The 17,420-nt window shown below is 40.2% G+C and overlaps 1 protein-coding gene across 1 annotated transcript in view; it reads right to left on the reverse strand.

The window, feature by feature from the left end:
• Window positions 1-757: 757 nt before the first annotated feature.
• ANKRD44 (ankyrin repeat domain 44) overlaps window positions 758-17,420 on the reverse strand; it is a gene marked incomplete at both ends in the record, with an annotated part of 75,167 nt that continues 58,504 nt past the window's right edge. The window contains 11 exons of the mRNA XM_084264938.1: window positions 758-1,023; window positions 2,920-3,011; window positions 4,064-4,146; window positions 5,325-5,407; window positions 6,265-6,410; window positions 7,431-7,514; window positions 9,046-9,133; window positions 9,817-10,033; window positions 11,028-11,145; window positions 12,186-12,264; window positions 16,577-16,778. Of these exons, the coding sequence (XP_084121064.1) occupies window positions 758-1,023; window positions 2,920-3,011; window positions 4,064-4,146; window positions 5,325-5,407; window positions 6,265-6,410; window positions 7,431-7,514; window positions 9,046-9,133; window positions 9,817-10,033; window positions 11,028-11,145; window positions 12,186-12,264; window positions 16,577-16,778 (1,458 nt within the window). The remainder of the gene's footprint in view (window positions 1,024-2,919; window positions 3,012-4,063; window positions 4,147-5,324; window positions 5,408-6,264; window positions 6,411-7,430; window positions 7,515-9,045; window positions 9,134-9,816; window positions 10,034-11,027; window positions 11,146-12,185; window positions 12,265-16,576; window positions 16,779-17,420) is intronic.

Below are 17,420 nucleotides of genomic sequence, written 5' to 3' on the forward strand. Positions count from 1 at the left end.
AAATAAGGGGAGGGGGGGAGTGATTTTTGTTTTACATAAGTGGTTGTTCCACTAATGTCTGTGGGAAAATATGGGGAGATGAGAAGAATTTGGCCTTAATAATCTATCGTTAAATTCCTCTCGTTGTGTGCTGCAACTAAGAACCATAAAAAGTGCCTTCTGTAAGCTTAAGTGCGTTGTACACACAGAATGTAAAAGGTTTCATTTCCTGTAGAAAATTATTACAGGCAGCTTTAGGATTTACAGCTTTACCTTTGGTTTGTGTGAAAAAAACCGTCTAATTAACAGAGCCCCTGGAAGCAGGAAACAGACAGAGGAAATGGGTGATGCTCGAATCTGTGACAGCTACACTGGAAATATGTTTTTGTACTAAAAGTACAGCTAAAACATGTAAGAACTTTTTACAAACAGTTTTCTGTTTATTTCTGCTGTCTGAAAGAAAAAAAAAAAAAGAAAACAAACCCCGGCATTTTCTCCTTTTCTACTTAAAATAAGAGGTAGAGACTTTCCACAGGGGCACTTAGGGCCTAACGAAAACATCAGGAAGCTGAAAAGCTGCAGAACATCAATGGAACTACATTCCAGTAAGTTGCTCTACCTTGGTTATTTAAAGGCTCGATTCTCATCACCACTAGCAATCTTTCAAGATCTACGTGTCGAGAATAAGAATGTAGCCGTAGGATTTAAGCTGTTTAAACAGACTAAAATAAAGCTGAAATGCAGTAATGATGGAAAAAAGTTTTGGAATACCAAAAAGTCAAAATGTTTCAGAATCCGAATCGTTTTCATTGTACCCATCCTCTGTTCCTATGTTATTACTCAAGGGCTTATTGTAAGAGTTAATGCTACCCATACTGGAGCCATCGCAGAGGTGTGTCCTGCCCAAATTGTCTTTTTTAAAACAAACGAAGTTGAAAGCCGTCATTGAACTGGAAGGAGAAAAAGGCATCATGGTAGCCAAAATGAGTGCCAGGCAGTCAGCCACGTCTTTGTTAGGAGCGCAAGCCAGGGCTGGCGTATGACCTGGGCACAAATGCAGACAAGGCAATGGTTAGTACTAAGGGTACTGAGAATGGCACTGAGCATTCCTCATATACATCTCTAGATGACATCATAAGCAGGAGATGTATGTTCAGTTACAAACATGCCAGGCAACAGGGGTATGTTACTGATTTTAAATGAGACATGCTGGGAAAATACATACTTCATGGAGCATTTACATCACCACGACCACAACAAGCACCGTTCTTTTAAAATCAGGCAGCAAACAGACTTCACAATATGAATAAAAGCACTTGCTAAACACAGCTCTACAGCACAGACGGTGTGATGGGTACGGAACGGGGGGAGTACAGCAACAGGGACAGAAACTGGCTTCAGTTTCTGCACGCAGGAACAAGTCTCATTCTGAGAACAACAACTTTTATTACAGCGTAAAAGATAATCAGTTTAGAAACATTTTGAAGTAGTACGTGAGCTATTTTAGAAGACTGAGTAGATACTTGACTGATCAACTCAGACAGCAGTTTATTTAGGCATAGGCATTAAATCGTAAGAGAAAAGAATTAGACTGGTGCACGTGGTACATGTATAGCAGGCATGACTACGTGGCTGTTCAGTTACCAAATCTACTCATGTTAGAAGAACGACGACTGCATTCAGAAAGTGTGGCATACATTTTAAATACAAAGTTAATTTATTACGCAGAGGTCAGTAAAACAAAGAGCTGGGCTGTTATTAGAAGCCTGCCCTCACTGCAGGTTAACTCAGCTACCACCTGAGAGCTGCCCCTAAAGCAGCCTTTCACCTACAGAAACCTTGGGAAGCGGCATGCTGATTAGACTCGCTGCCTATACATTTCTCAGGCTGCTGTGTAGTGCTCCAGCACTTTTCAGCAAACCCTTCTTTATGCTAAGAGCAAACAAATTTCTTTTGCACATGGCTACATCTTCCGTGCTGCAGCGATAGAGCTCCGAGGCAGTGACCACTACTGATGCCCAACTGCCTCAAGTAAGCCTGGGACACCCGTGGCATAGGTGAGCTTGGTGGACAAACGGGAGTACGGTTTTGTAGTGAGCTACCCACATTTAAGCACTGACACGCAAGTGTGTTGAGGGAATGTTTGGTTAACAGCAAATACTCACCACTGAGTTCTTTTCATCCATAGATCTCAAATGCCTTGCAATGATGGGTGAGTATTATTATTACTACTTTATAGATATGGGAAGATGGAGGTAACCGAAACATTAATGCCACAAAGTCAGTATCATAAGAAAGACCAGCTTATTTCAGGAAGATATTTTTGAAAAAAATAATTAGAGAAGCATAGCCCTCTATGGGAATTACAATGTTTAGGGAAGGACTTCACTGAGATCTGCAACAAAGTTACCAGAATCCTTAACTAATCATGTATTTTATGAGGTAACAGTAATTTACTTGCATCTTGGATTAGGCCAGACAATTGGTAAGCACAAGCTTTGGTCTCAGAATGAACTAGAACACTATCAAACATATGTTGATGGTTTTCTTCCTACCCATTAAAACATGCGCTGATTGAATGCATAATCCTTAATTCTTCTGCAAGGCGTCAGAATTATCCGGTGCCACTTGCATGTTTAGGAAATTCAAGTTACCACTGCACTCAAGCATTAAAAAAGACTAGCTGTTGACAGTACATGCAAAATGAACAGTAAAAGGGACTGCTGTGATGTTTAGAATACATTTCTCTATTAAAGAAAAGTAAATACTATCTCTTCTTTTTCTTTTTTAATAGGTACTCACACAGCTCATTGTCTGTTCTTGGAAGGATAAAATCATCAATGATGTCTACCATCAGCTTTTAAGTCTACAGCTTCCATCTGTTGTAAAATTACCTGTTGGGTCCTACTGTAGATTTGTCAAAATGTACTATTTACTTACCGTTCTCATCTACTGCCAGGACACACGCCCCTTTGGCTAGCAACTCTTCAACCACCATCTTTAAGCCATTTCGTGCAGCAATATGGAGAGGTCTGCAAACACATAACAAAGAAATTCAAGTTCAGTTTAAAATAGGCTTTCTAAAAAAAATAAAAGTTAGGTGACACTCAAAGCCCACCCAGCATCTGAAAAAGCGTTTTCCTTCTTTGCATTATCTTGCAGATATTAAATTATATTACAGCCTTTAAAATAATCACAACAGCCACATCTATAAAATATACCTGCAAGACAAATATCATTGCCTTTACATACACAAAGTATGTTTTCAAACGTTGCAGTCTAAAGGTTTTCTTTAAACAGCTCTCATTTTTCCACTGTTTGCAGCACACAATTGACATTTAAAAGGAAAATGGCTGAAGAAATGCCTTTGTTCCATCCTTCATTCTGGCTACTACAGACTCTTCAAAATCATTGTATTGCCTTTTCATCCTTAAAGATGCAGCAGAGTAGCCAGACATTTAAAATAACCTGGTTTGCTCCTGTTTGGGAGCAATTAGTAGGCGGGAAAAACAATTTCATCTTGGAAGGGAGGGAAAGGGCTGAGATGGAATGAAAACTTCTGCAAGCACTAGATGATCTGCCACAAAAGCTTGTGCATGAATCTTCTACTGTGGGATTCAAATGGTCAAAAAGTTGGAGTAAGAATATTGAAGGTGCTAACTGCTGATAATGTACGGTATGGACAGCAGTTGCACATAAAATATCACCTCAAAAAATCCTCTGAAAATTAAATGAACCACCTGAAGCCTAAATAAATTCTTTAGATCTAAGATGAAGCTAAAAGCTAGGAAATGCCAGATGTAGACTTGCACATTCACATGATTAATAGACTTTTTGATATAGTCTTTGGAGAAATGATCTCATATAATTTTTCCACCAGGACATGTATAGAATTTGGCACTAAAAGGTACCAAAATTAAAAGCGAAACTGCAATACAAATCTTGTATTTTCAAGGGCGAGCACTCAAAAAAAACCCCAGAAATGTTCTTGTTCTTTGAAAAACATCTGAGACATGAATTTGAAGTGCTAAATTGGAATCTTCTGGTAAGTCAACAGAAATTGAGAGGCTCAGGGTATACTTACGTCTGCAACGCATTATTTTTTGCGTTAATAAGGCTCTGTTCTTGTATGTTGTCAAGTATTAACAAGGCACATTTTTCATGACCCTGAAATTGGGGGGGAAAAAATAGTGTTAATTTGCTGAGGAATTTGAAACGGAGTTAAAAGAAGCGTTACATATAAAAGTGAAATTTAATTAAGAAATAACTCAATTTGAAACAGAAAACGTGCTACTTTGTTTATAAGGATGTGTAGCAGGGAACTGTAGGAGCCTGAAAATACCATTTACAGACCAGAACTGCTGGGATGCTTTAGCACATGTGGAAATTTAGATGTTCATCTGTTTTTTGACCCTCCATTCATTATATATGAGTTCATCTTCTTAGCTTTCTGAGAAGACTTTTTCTTTTGAAGGAAAATTCAATGGTTTATATATTAGAACTACATAGTAACATAGAAGGGATGGTTTAATCAAGGGAGGGTTTAATCTCAGAAACCAGTACTATACTTTCTCCGTCTTTAAGTGCCTTTCTGTATTATTAATAAGCTACTACAAAATCCCTTCAGTATGAGCACTCCAACAGTGAAACTCTGGAAATAAGACAGATCTCGGCCTTCTTTCTGATACTGTTTGAGCACAGCAAGTTGTGGGTGCTGAGCCTACAGCCCTGGCAGGTGAACAGCTGCTGAAGGACCTCGAGAATTCCAGCAAGGCTCACATGTCTGCAAGAACTGGAGTAAAACTATCATGCTGGAATCTGATCTGTCAGTAGGAGCAAAAGAAAAGGCCAACGAGAGGTGATCCCATGACATTTTTTTCTTGCAGAATCAGCAGTTATTGGAGTTAAGAGGAAGAAAGGGAGGGAAGAAGACACCACCACCAATCTAATCAGTGCTACTGGTTTTACTGCTGGTGTCCTGAAGGAAAATTCTGGGTTGCTTACACAGAAATCGGAGAATAAAGAAAAAAAGAGTAAATAGTTGGGTTTTTTCCTTTGTCACTGAAACTCTGTTAAGCTATTTTACAGCGAGATTATTTGGTAAGATCTTTAAAGTTTTTTCATTACTTCTCTTAGCGTCATCTCCTTGTGTTTTAGTTGTCATAAGAGGCATACATTTTTCTCCATTTACAAAGCAGGCTTGGGAAAAGGTTGGAACAACACCCCCTTCCTCACCACAATTTTGACCACCACATTTCCATCGCAGAAAAAAATGTAGGAGCATAAACACACACTTACATATAGACTGTGACAAGAACAGAAGCATACAGAAGTCTTCAACTTACTTTACTGCTAGCCAAGTGCAAAGACGTATTCAACTCCTTATCTTTTAATGTCAGGTCAGCCTTGGCAATGTTCACCAAAAAGTCTGAGGTGTACAACAGAAATCAGCGAACAAACCCAGTGGGCAGATGAACATGTAAAAACAGAGGGGGAAAAAATTTACTATTTCAATATATGTCTGCGTATATTCTAATCAATTCAGCCTTTATGTGATGTAAGTGTATGAACATGAAGTGAAAATGATAAATGAGAACAGACTCATCTTGTACACAGCAAGCAAAAGCAGAGGTAATAGCTCGTGCTTTGTGCCCCCAGCTGTCAAACTTATATCCATCTTAATTTATTTATGAACTTCCCCATTTGCAGATCAGCACATTCTGCCTGAATCACCTTCTCCTGAGAACACCTGTGGGTCTTGCTTAGAGAGGGCTACATGGATGTAAAGAACTTAGGATGCAGACTGTGCTGTTGGAGCTGGAGAAAAGGGAACTCTGTTAAGCCAACAGGACCCTAATCTGTATGCCTATGACACACAGTCTAGCCTGGAAAAAGCAGCTGCTGACAGCTGCCATTTCAAGAACAGGACTTCCTATAATAGAGCGGGGAAAAAAGGTTACACAATCTTTCTCACACGTGCAGTTTTACTGCTCCATAAAATCAAGGAAGTAGATGGGAGAACAGAATTACTACTCCCCTCATGCTCTTTACAGTGTGCTCTTAGGAGGAAATAAGACTCAAGATTGTTATTGCAAACGTTCAAGACTGCTGAGAAACAAGGGCTGAGAAGAAATGTTTTATGGAAGTAAAAGGTAGCTTCTTACAGACATCCCCATAAACTTGTTCTCTTCATAGGAAAAAACCCCAAAGATTAATTACTTGGGATAGCAAGTGTAGCACTGCTAACCTTTCAAGATGAACAGAGACAAGGATGTACTTACTTACCTACAGCACCTACGTGACCGTTTTGAGCTGCCATCATGAGGGGTGTTTTCCCTGCGTGATCCACGGCATTCACTTGTGCGCTGTGACTCAGGAGGAGCTGGAGGCACTCCACGTGGTCCGCGAAGGCTGCCGCGTGAAGGGGCGTTCTGTGGGGAAAGCAACACGACCATAGCTGTTGCTACAGAATGACACTATTCCTCTTTACTCCCCTTCCTGAGAACCTGAGAGCACATGACATTTTAAATTATTTTTTTCCCTGCAAGAATTCAAAGTTTTCACCAGGGGACAGTTAGAGTAGCAGCGTCTGGCATATGTTAAATCATATTTACAGTCTCTGTCCTGCTGCAATATAAACTTTAACAAAAGGGAAGCAGAAGGTGAATAGGATACTGTGGAGAATCTTGTATTGTATTAGCAGCACATTTATTTTAAGGGAGCCTGCTGTGTAGTTTGAAAAGCAGTCTGGGTCTGAAGCACGACTACGAGAGATGACAGATAGTAGGTACACAACCCATCTCATACTGTGACTTCAGGTTTTACTATCAGTAAAGGGGAGGTGGTCTTACCCTTACAGGAGTAAGCAATCATTATTACTAAAGGTCTTGTATTTGTTTTAAATAACAGAAAAGCAACAAACGTTCAGTTTTTAGAATTTCAGCGATTGCCATTAAATATATACGTTGAGGAGACGGTCAGCACAACAAACTGAGGATTTGGTTGAATGCATCTCACTTGCTGCATCAGTGTTATTTTGCTGCACAGATGTTTTCAGTGGTGTGCCCTGAGAATGCTGATGCTTTCAATGAAATACTTTTCTATGTCTACATAGTATCACATCCCATTTAACAAAGATAAATGTATTTAAGAAAGAAAACACCTTCAAGGAAACAGCCAATGGTCATAGCTGTTAAAACAAAAAAAAACCCTGAAACTATTTCTTTTGTATTTCTTTTCATGAGTATTACAAGACTGAACACTGCATAGTATTCTTGCTTCAAGTGGGCCATTTTTTAACTTCATTACAGCATAAGGTGCTGTCTGAAAGAGTCAGCATGACAAGTCTTAGCCCAACCATATCAGGTAAAGATTAGTTCCAGAGGATCAGCAAGAACTATGAAAAATACTGGATGGATTAATGAAATGCATTTTTTTTGAGAAACTATTACCTTCCTTTGTCATCTTCACAATTGACAATGCTGGCATCGATGGCTCCAATGAGCAGTGATGCACAGTTTTCATGATCATTGATTCTGACAAAGAAAAGACATTTTCAAAAAGGTAAAAAGTCTGTATCTTTTCCGACTTCCCATTAATATTTCTTACTAGTTATTTAGTCTATAGTCAAACACATCTGAATCTGGAAAGCACTCAGTTATAGATACCTACAGATAGAAAGCTTTCATCTCTTCCATCTCACACACTTAATACTTCTCTTTGATGGATGTAGTCAATTAATATACTTTTTCTGTTATTGTTAATTCATCTCATTTCATTACGAAAATGAACAGTGTTTAGTAACAGTACTGGACACATAGGATAGCTAACACACACCCATGCTGGATTAGCAGCTGTTCACATTTTAAATTTCCAAGCCTTTTAAAGCTGCATACATTTTCTATGGCTTTGAGAACTCCATACCAGTTTAAAAGAATATAAATATTGAAAAAGAAAAATTAAAGTCATCACTAGAAATTCAGATTTCAAATACCATGCTTCAGCCACGAAGGATTTTATTGTAAGAAGAGTAAAACCAGTGCCTTTATTTCTCTAATATACTGGCTTTCTATACTTTCAAAGTTTGACACAAGCCAAATTACTTTTCTACTTTCCATGAATGGTGACCATAGAAGGAAAGCCTCCACAACAGTAACGCCTAAGGTGATTTCTGGAAGACATTAATTCTTCTCATGGAACATGGCACAGAACACAGTTGTTCTGATGGTTTGCACACGGTAGGAAGGTTTGTATTTGTCTTTACAGTGCTTAATTCCTTACTCTTCTCATAGTTTACACATTCCAATGAGTGTGTTAGGTCCTACATATTAAAGCCATCTTGCATTTTCAGTAAAATACATTTTTACAATAAGTTGATTTGAAACTATACCATTTTGCCCTATTAGAATCCTTCCAGTATGAAAATGTAGTACTTTGAGTAAGTAGCATGTCTAAAATCCATGCACAATTTGTAATAGCCACCACCTCTTTGTTATTCATTCGTAATATGAGAACTTTGGATACAGAGTCTGCCTTTAAGTTGATCAGTCCTTTGGGCAAGGACCAAAGAAGTACCAAACCTTCAAGACACAATATTATATCAGAAGGTAAAATGACCACGAAGAAAATTGGAATCATCTAAATTCTGAGAAATTTATTAGTTTTCAGCCACTGGGTTTCGAAGGAACCTCAAAAGCTCACACTTTACACAGACCAAGGCACTACAGCCCGAGTCATAGACAAAAAATTGAAGAGCTATGATGTTCCACTCTGTGAATGAAAGGTGTAGGTTTGTAATTGTAAGCAAGGGAAAAGAAACTAGAAAGGGAGCAGAAATGTACCTATTTCATTACTAATTAATTACTGTATTTAATCCAAAAGCCTGAAGGTATGAAATTTATACAAAAATACTCTTTATTCTACCATTATGACCAGCTTTAAAATTATTTCCTCATGCAAGTGATCTAAAAGAAAAAAAAAACAACAAAAAACAAACTTTCTTCTCATACTGCTACTTTTTCCAGACATATCCTAAAGCAACATTTGGTCCTAGATATTTCTACTTACACAGCACAGTGCAACGGAGAGAAGCTATTACCATAGAATTTGCGGAAAAATTTTTGTTCCAATAGTACCTCTATGCAGTTTTCATGACCTGTAAGAGATCAGACATTTCCCCTTAAGTTCAAAGTCGAACACAATGTGTACTTAAGCTCTGAGATGATAAAATTCCAACCAGACTTTTTGTTGTTTGTTTTATGGCAGCAGCAAGATAGAACCAGGTTATTATTAGCACTTATTGAAAAAAAGAGGAAAGCAAAAAGATCTCTCTGTTATGTGATGTTAGGTCTGTTGCCTCGCACATCTCTAAATTAAATGATGATACTAAGAAGCTTTATCTTTCTACTAAGCAACAAGTTCAGATTATCCCCTTTGGAACAGTCAGGTCAGTTCAGAATACCCATCTATTCACATGGTCTCTTACATCAATAAAGAAGAATGTAACATCTCAAAGGAGCCTGTCAGGGCCCACAGGAATCAATTTCATCAGTAAAACTACTGAATTTCAGTAATTACTACTTACATTCAGTAAAACCAGAATTGCACCCTGGCCTCCTGTGACTGGGAATAAATGACCTGCAAAGGCAGTGGGAGGTATTGCTGGAATTCCCCTGGCTTCTGGGGAACACAGCAATTACTAACTAGATAGAGCAAGTAGAAGGAGGGTCATATGCCTCTTCGTTTCAGGCTTCTCAAAGTGTGAGGCTGTTTTATATCGCATTTCCCTAAAACCCAAGCCCCAGTTGAACTGGCTAAAGTCCAGAGGGAGTACCTTACCATTGTAACAAGCCCAGTGCAGTGGTGTGTAACCTTGGTTATCTTTCAAACTGCAGTCTTCCTCTGAAAGTGCAATCTGCAGTAATTCGCTCAGCCAAGTGGCGTGACCCCGAGCCGCTGCGAAGTGCAGAGGTGTTCTGCCCCTGGCGTCCTTACATAAAATAGATACTTCTTTCTCTAACAGCATCTGAACACACTCTTCGTGCCCAGTCATAATCTGGTAACAAAGAAATAAGTAAAGAGGGAGACACAATACAGATTGCTGCTCAGATAATATGGAACGTGATTGATGCCTGTGAACATGAAATGGCCGGGATGGGATTAGGAAGGGAAAGATGAAAGACCCTTTGTCCCCGTGAGAACCTATGAGAACTGACACACTGAAATACATGTGGCACTGTCTGTCAAAGGCAAGGATTTCTAATCTGTGGAAGAGATTCCCCTAAGTGAAACACAAAAGCGAGGAGGTGTTTAAGGAAACAGATGAACAAGGGGCGAGGGGCAGAAAACCTTAGTCTGGCTGCTTAAAACCATGCATGAATGTGAGAGAACTGAGGAGAAAAAAACAGTCAAGAATATCATCAGATATTTGAAAAGCTGCTTTTACAGCTGGCCAGCTACTGTCAGTGGCCTCTGTATCATATATAGGTTAGCTTTGGTATCTCAGGCATGTGCATGTATTGCCATCAATGCAGACTACAATTTTTATGCCATAACATTTATTAGGGACTTGTGCTGGAGTCCCAAGCTGAACAGCTCACTGTGGTTATCAGAGAGTTCTGCATAAACATACCTCTTGCACCAACTGCACATTGGGTAAGAAACTGACTCCCAAAAAAGATTAGATCTGCCTTGGGTTTCACTGCCTCTAGAAAAAAATTATGGTTTACTTATTTATGCCATCCTCCCCAGGAAATTATTATTATTATTATTTTCAGAATTCATAAGGTGCTCATCTAAGAATAATGACTGCTTATGCAAAGTGTTTAGAGACAAGAAAAAATAGTCTGATCAGGATTTTAGCTAAAGCCACTGTGAAACAAAGTTGAAAGCCGAACACTGCTGAGCGCAAGTTTCCTTTTTACCTCACTGACTGTGCTTGGCCATGTTTCCAATCATTTACAGTATTCACTATATTCCAGGCCCCTGCATTTATAAGTGAGTTATAGTCACAGCAAAACAAATAATTAAGAATCATAAAATTAAGTCACCCCTCGATGTAAAGCTGTGCATCCCAGGACATCAGCTGCATCTACAGATGCTTCTTTTTCAAGTAATAAAGAAACAGCATCAATGTGCCCATATGCCACTGCAAGCATTAGGGGGGTTCTAGAAAAAACAAAAACAAACCAGTCATGGCTATAAAACAACATACTACACACCACTCAACTTACAGGAAGAGAAAAATGCGGAAGCCCTGCACTTCTCTCCCTTCCTACCCACAGACCTGTTTCTCATCTATAGAACACCCAAGTGAAGACCTTCTGTATGAAATTATGAAGATGTTTAACTATGAACTACCATGACTTAAATAGAAACAAACTCATTTCTAAGCAGTTTACAGAACAACATCGCTCAAGACAACCTGTTCTCTTAATAACCTACAATTATTGCCACCTCCAGTGACACAGGAGCTTTACAATACCCAAGTGTGGTGAATGAACGTCCCTGCTGGTTACCAAGATGACAACCACCCAGAGCATTTCTTTTACAAATGCTGTGCGATTGCTTAAAGGGGATAAAGGGACATAAGGAAACTAACTGTTCAAGCCAAAATTTGGACTACATATCTTCTGTTCTTTTCTGAAAGAGATATTTTCTCCTTCTATCTTTAGATAAGACTAATACTATTTTAAATTATATTTATAGTCAGATATGTTCCAGGAATCTCAAATGAGTTTTTTAAACCATTCATATTTTCACTTTAAAAATATATTCTCCTTCTCTAACTGTTATTTAACAAGACAGAATTTTTTTGTAGGAACATCTCAGATGCATCTGTCACCTCAAATAAACATTCTGTCCCACTGCACCAGCCTAAATATACCAAGTAACCCCTGAAATGGCAACGTGCTAGAAAGAAAAAAAGACTCCCTATAGAAACATCTCAGGCGCTTGTTAGTTTTTATTGAATCTGGCCCTCAGCTTCTATGAAGAACTGTTTAAAGTATGAAGCAGAGGCTAAGATTAATGAATAATCCTTTCCACATGGCTTAGATCAACTGAATGTGTACTTTGTAATCTGTGCCAAATTCTATAAGGAGAAGTGCAGGAAACACAGCATTTCAAATAAATGCTGCTTTGGTGAGAAATCTGAGATGCTATTTGAATTACAGAGCTGAAAGAAACCCAGCACAAAGAAAACTTACTGTCCTTTGGCATCTGTCACGTCAGGGTTGTCTGCAACTTCTAGCAACAGCCGTAAACAAGGTGTATGGCCATTAATGACTATAAAGAATAAAAGTATGCTTAATTAAAACATGTTTCATTTCAAATACATGTCCACTGGAACGCTTACAGACCTGAAATTTCCCTAGACACAATGAAAATATTCACAGTATAAGAAATCAATATTTCTCACAATTTTCATTTAACTCGTGCAGATAGAAACAGTGAGCTGTTTTTTCCCTGACCTCAGTAAGAACGGGGATTAGCTCTCTTACATACAAAAATCCCAAATAACTAAAACAGAAATAATGATTTTTTTTCACTGCTGTGAAGATTTCTGCTAAACCAGACAGCATTTCAAAATCCCCCAGACCGAGCAGGCAGACAAGGCTTTCTGCGATCAGATCCGGAGCGCAGTAGGAAGTACGTCGGCGAGGCTCGTTAATTCTGTCTGCACTCTGCAAGCAAGTTTGTTGGCGCTGCGATGAAAAAAGCAGCAGCTGTGAGGATTGACCCACGCTAGAAATGTCATTTCTAACAGCACAAACCGCCAGGGACCAATGTTCCCTCTGGGTTTTTCCACCTCTTCCTCTTTTAATGTTATTGGAAAGCACAGCTACTTCGCAAGGACGGGGTTTGCTTTTTAAAATGGAGCCCACTGCTCTTGGAAACAGCTGGGGATTGCTGCGCTTTGCAGGGCCTGACACTGGAAACCCATTTGCGTGTCAGCTGGTTCAGAGGCTTCAGGCTTTCATGGGAGGACGAGAACAGTATTTTCTTCCTGGACAAACAACCATTCCTACAGCCAGTAGATCTAGATTGTGTCCTTTTTTGCAGCGAGTCATGCATTCACACTGCCCACACCCTGTGGGCTGAGGCAAAACCTTGGACACCACCTATGTCACATCATTCTGGCAGAGAAATGGGTGCACATCATCACATTTAAATCACTCATCCAAAAATAATCTTATTCACTCTACCCAGAAAAATAAAAGACATTTTTAGTTATTGACCACTAAGTAATGCCATATACATAATGTGCAAACAGCTCTGCAGAGCTGATGAGTCACTGCTTTAGGAAAAAAAAAAATAAAATCTGTTCTTTCTCCCAGGAGGAGGAGGAGAAATCACAACTTGTTCACATCGACGTCTGAGAAGGATTTTGGTAAATGAGTTTTAGAACAGATACTCCCAGAAACTCTCAGGAGCTGACCCAGCAACTGCTAAGCATTACAGACCCTGCAGGGAGCCAGCAGAGCTACAGCACTCTCACTGAAGCAGTACTGCAACGGGCTCCCTAAGATAGCCAGAGGGAAGACTGGCAGTAATAAAATTACATGGGGAACCTATAATTTAGGCTAAGGAAATTCTCTGTATTATGAGGTCAGAGGAAGTCTATTCCTTGAGGGGGACAAAGAGAAAAAAGAAATACTTCATTAGGTGATTCCTCCACTGAAGTCACAAATCCCCTCACTGAACAGCACTCTCTGGATTCCTGTAATCCAACCTACTGCTTCAGGTCTCTGTAACCCTCCTGTTCAACAGCTGTGCTTGTGTCATTACAAGGAATGAAGGCAAACACGTTTATGGGGATGGGCTCACATTCCTCCTTGTTTCTTTCCACAGCACAAGCACTCACTCTTGTGTGTGCAAACGTGCCCTGTTGCTCACGGGATGAATTCAGCAGGAATTTATGTTTGATTTGCATTGCAAATAAAACCCGCTGAGCGCTGCAGCGGCACCACGCAGAGTTTCCGAGAGGTGGCATCGTTCTTTGCTGACACACTCCTACACAAAACGTATTGTTATGAAACAGCACAATAAAAAGCATGAGAGCGCAAGTGGCTTTTTATAATAGCTGGAGACAGAAGCTTTATTCCAGAGTTAATGTCCACAGGACTCTGCACAGCTCTGGAGTGGAAGGCTCTAAACACTGTCTGAATGGGTGTTTACCCAAAGTGCACTTATCTCACGTTTGAAAGCCTCCAAATTCATGGCAGTGATAAATTTCCTTCACTGAGAGTTCAAATGTTCAATCTCTCCATGCAGCATTTTCCCTTCTGCTTAAGGTAGTGTCTCACTTCTGTGTACAGGATTATCTTTCCCCCTATTCTTTTTTTTCAATACACACATAACTACACATAACTTACTTTGCTTCACTGCAAATTTAAAGAACATTGCTTACACCCCTGGAGTAATTTTTTTTAATCTAAGAAGCAGAATGTATCACAGACTAGAAAATTCTTCAACAAATCTTCCTCTGGGTCTTACATGAAGGCACATGTTTACATGCAGTGATGGGGGCAATTAAAACAGAAATAGGAAAAAACCAAATCAAACCCCACAATCAGAATTTTTATTCTTTTGACACATCTACTCAAATATATTCAACGGATCTATTCAGCAAATTCATACTTTAAGTCAGAACTGCTAACAAGAACACAGCTTTGTTACCATTTACTTTTCTCAGCACAGCAGAGCCATCCAGTTCAGTTGTGACAAGAAGAAACCTATGTCACTATAACCAAATTTTTAAATAAAGGCAAAATCATTGCTATAGTGATGATATATTGTAGTATGTGTATCTGGAGTACTGTGTCCAGATCAGGGGCCCGCAATACAAGGAAGATGTAGAACTGTTGGAGAGGGTTCAGAGGCTACAAAGATGATTAGAGGGCTGGAGCACCTCCCCTAGGAAGACAGGCTGAAGGAGCTGGGCTTGTTCAGCCTAGAGAAGAGAAGGCTGCGGGGGGGACCTCATTGCAGCCTTCCAATACCTGAAGGGAGCTTATAAACAGAAAGGGAATCAACTTTTTAAAAGGGTAGATAATGGCAGGACAAGGGTGAATGGACCAAAGCTGAAGGAGGGAAGTTTTAAATTAGATATTACGGGGAAGTTTTTTACAGAGACAGTGGTGAGGGGCTGGAACAGGCTGCCCAGAGAGGTGGTGGATGCCCCATCCCTGGAGGTGTTCAAGGCCAGGTTGGATGGGGCCCTGGGCAACCTTGTGTAGCTCCAGGGCTGGAGGTTGGTGGCCCTGCCTGTGGCAGGGGGGTTGGAACTGTATGATCCTTGGGGTCCCTTCCAACCCAGACCATTCTATGATGTACCAGACAAATCAGACCTTGCTTGCATCAGACTCTAAACTATGTTTGAAGTGACTACAGGAAACCTCTTGACCAACTCCAGTTTAGCATGAGCACTGATATTTATTTGAATTAATTAAAACAAGAGGTTTAACACAGTGAGGATCAGCTGGATTTAATAATCCATGTTTTTATCAAAACCAACTAAAAGCCCTTCTCACTGGATCCTGGTCTCAAACTTCTGATCTGTAAACTCCAGCAGCACAATTCTCTATCACGAATGTATTGTGGGGAGAAACATGCTCAGTTCTGATGCAAAATTTAAGAAGGCAGAAAGCATTTTTTGTATGCTCTGAAGATCTGTTACACACGATTTTTCAGTGCTGCAGACAGAAGTGATCATACTCTATTTGGCCTGAAGTTTCTAGGTTGCACTTACGTGCTCACACACAGAAAAGAACACGGTGTTAGAGGATGCATATGCATTTGAATTTAAGCAAGATTACAAGGTAAACAGGAAGACAATTAGGTCTGGCCCTGAAAGGACTGTCATCCAAGGGAGTATTAATTTCGGTTCCCACTAGAGGTCACTGCCGTGCTGCTCCGAGCCCCTCGATCAACTGCCAGAGGAGCAATTTTCCCTTTGGCGCCCTTGTGTATTTATCACCCAAGTGCATATTAAATAACGACCTTCCAATAAATGGCAAGTTCTACATTTTCTACTTAATTACGCACGTTGCATAATCAACACTCAACGCATGAGGAATGGAGCAGAGTCCCAGCAAGAGCAAGTGCACAAGCTCATGCACTACAAAAGGTTGAAAGTTTTGGACACCAGGGTAATTCCATCACCGCTGGCGGCCTACCTGTAGGTTCAACCTTTCTTCCGTATGAGCAGCAGTGAGCTCAAAGGTGGCTTCCCCTGGCCTTTTGTCTGAGGACCCGTTGAGAGAAGGGGAAACACCACGTATCTTAAAGAGTAGGTGGCAATAGAGAGGGAAGGTAGAGGGGCAAGCAAGGAAAGGCAGAGCAGCAGTGGTGTGGAGAAGTCTGGGACTCTGTGTGAGGGAGGCCTGAACCACAGGGACAGAGGAAAAAAGACCAAGGGAATGCAAGACAAAGGGTTAACTGTAGGACCTCATCAAACAAGCAGGAGACCTCTGTAGACATCAAAATCTCCTTCTTACATTGAGATGAAGTGTGGACAGGGATATCAGATAGGTAAAGGTGACTGCTTCTGTGTTGCAGGGTTTATAGCCCAACCGTAATCCAAGAGCACACTCACCTGAGGCGTGGAGAGGGGTCCTTTTGGTGACATTGTCTTTTACAGAGACAGAAGCACCCTGATTGAGGAGAGCTTCCACGCACTCTGCGTGTCCTTTAAATGCAGCCAGGTCCAAAGCAGTGCGTCCCTTCTCATCCTTTATATCCAGATCCACCAGAGATTGGAGAAGTACCTCCAAGGCTTGATGATGACCATTATAGGCCTAGAAGTATGAAATGTGTCATGTAAAGAAAATAACTCTTGTCTTTCAAAGACTTCCACACAGATGACAATAAAATCCATCGTCAGTCTCCTAAACAAATCAGAAATGACACAGTTTTCTTGATTCCTTATGACTCTCTCTCTGTTTTGAAAGGATTTTCCCAAATTAGACTGAAGCCAAGAAAATAATGAATTCCTAGTCCTTAGGGAAAGAAATTGTGATTATTGATTTGTTGTAACGTTCTAATACAACCCCAAGTGAGGATTTACAGACAATAATTTGTCAATTAGCACAAACCCAGCATTTTTACTGTGAGGGTGTTCAAGCATTGGAATAAATTGCCTGGAGAGGCTGGAGATACAAAACACATGATGGGGCTTGGCCTTGAAAATACCTGCTCTAGTTGACTTGCTTTTGAGCACAGAGGTGGGACTAACTAATCTCCAGAGGTCCGTGCTAGGCTCACCTATTCTGTGATTCTATACAAGAAAACTGGGAAGTGGGATCATGAATATTCAGTGCTTGGGAAAGGAGAAGTATTGTGACTATCCATGTGCTGGATCCCCTTTTGTCAGCACGGTTTCTATGGCATGTTCCCAGAGCACTGCTGGGTTCAAGTGTGCTTTCCCACACATTGTTGTG

This window comes from Gallinula chloropus, assembly GCF_964237585.1.
Source record: "Gallinula chloropus genome assembly, chromosome: 5".
NCBI lineage: Eukaryota > Metazoa > Chordata > Aves > Gruiformes > Rallidae > Gallinula > Gallinula chloropus.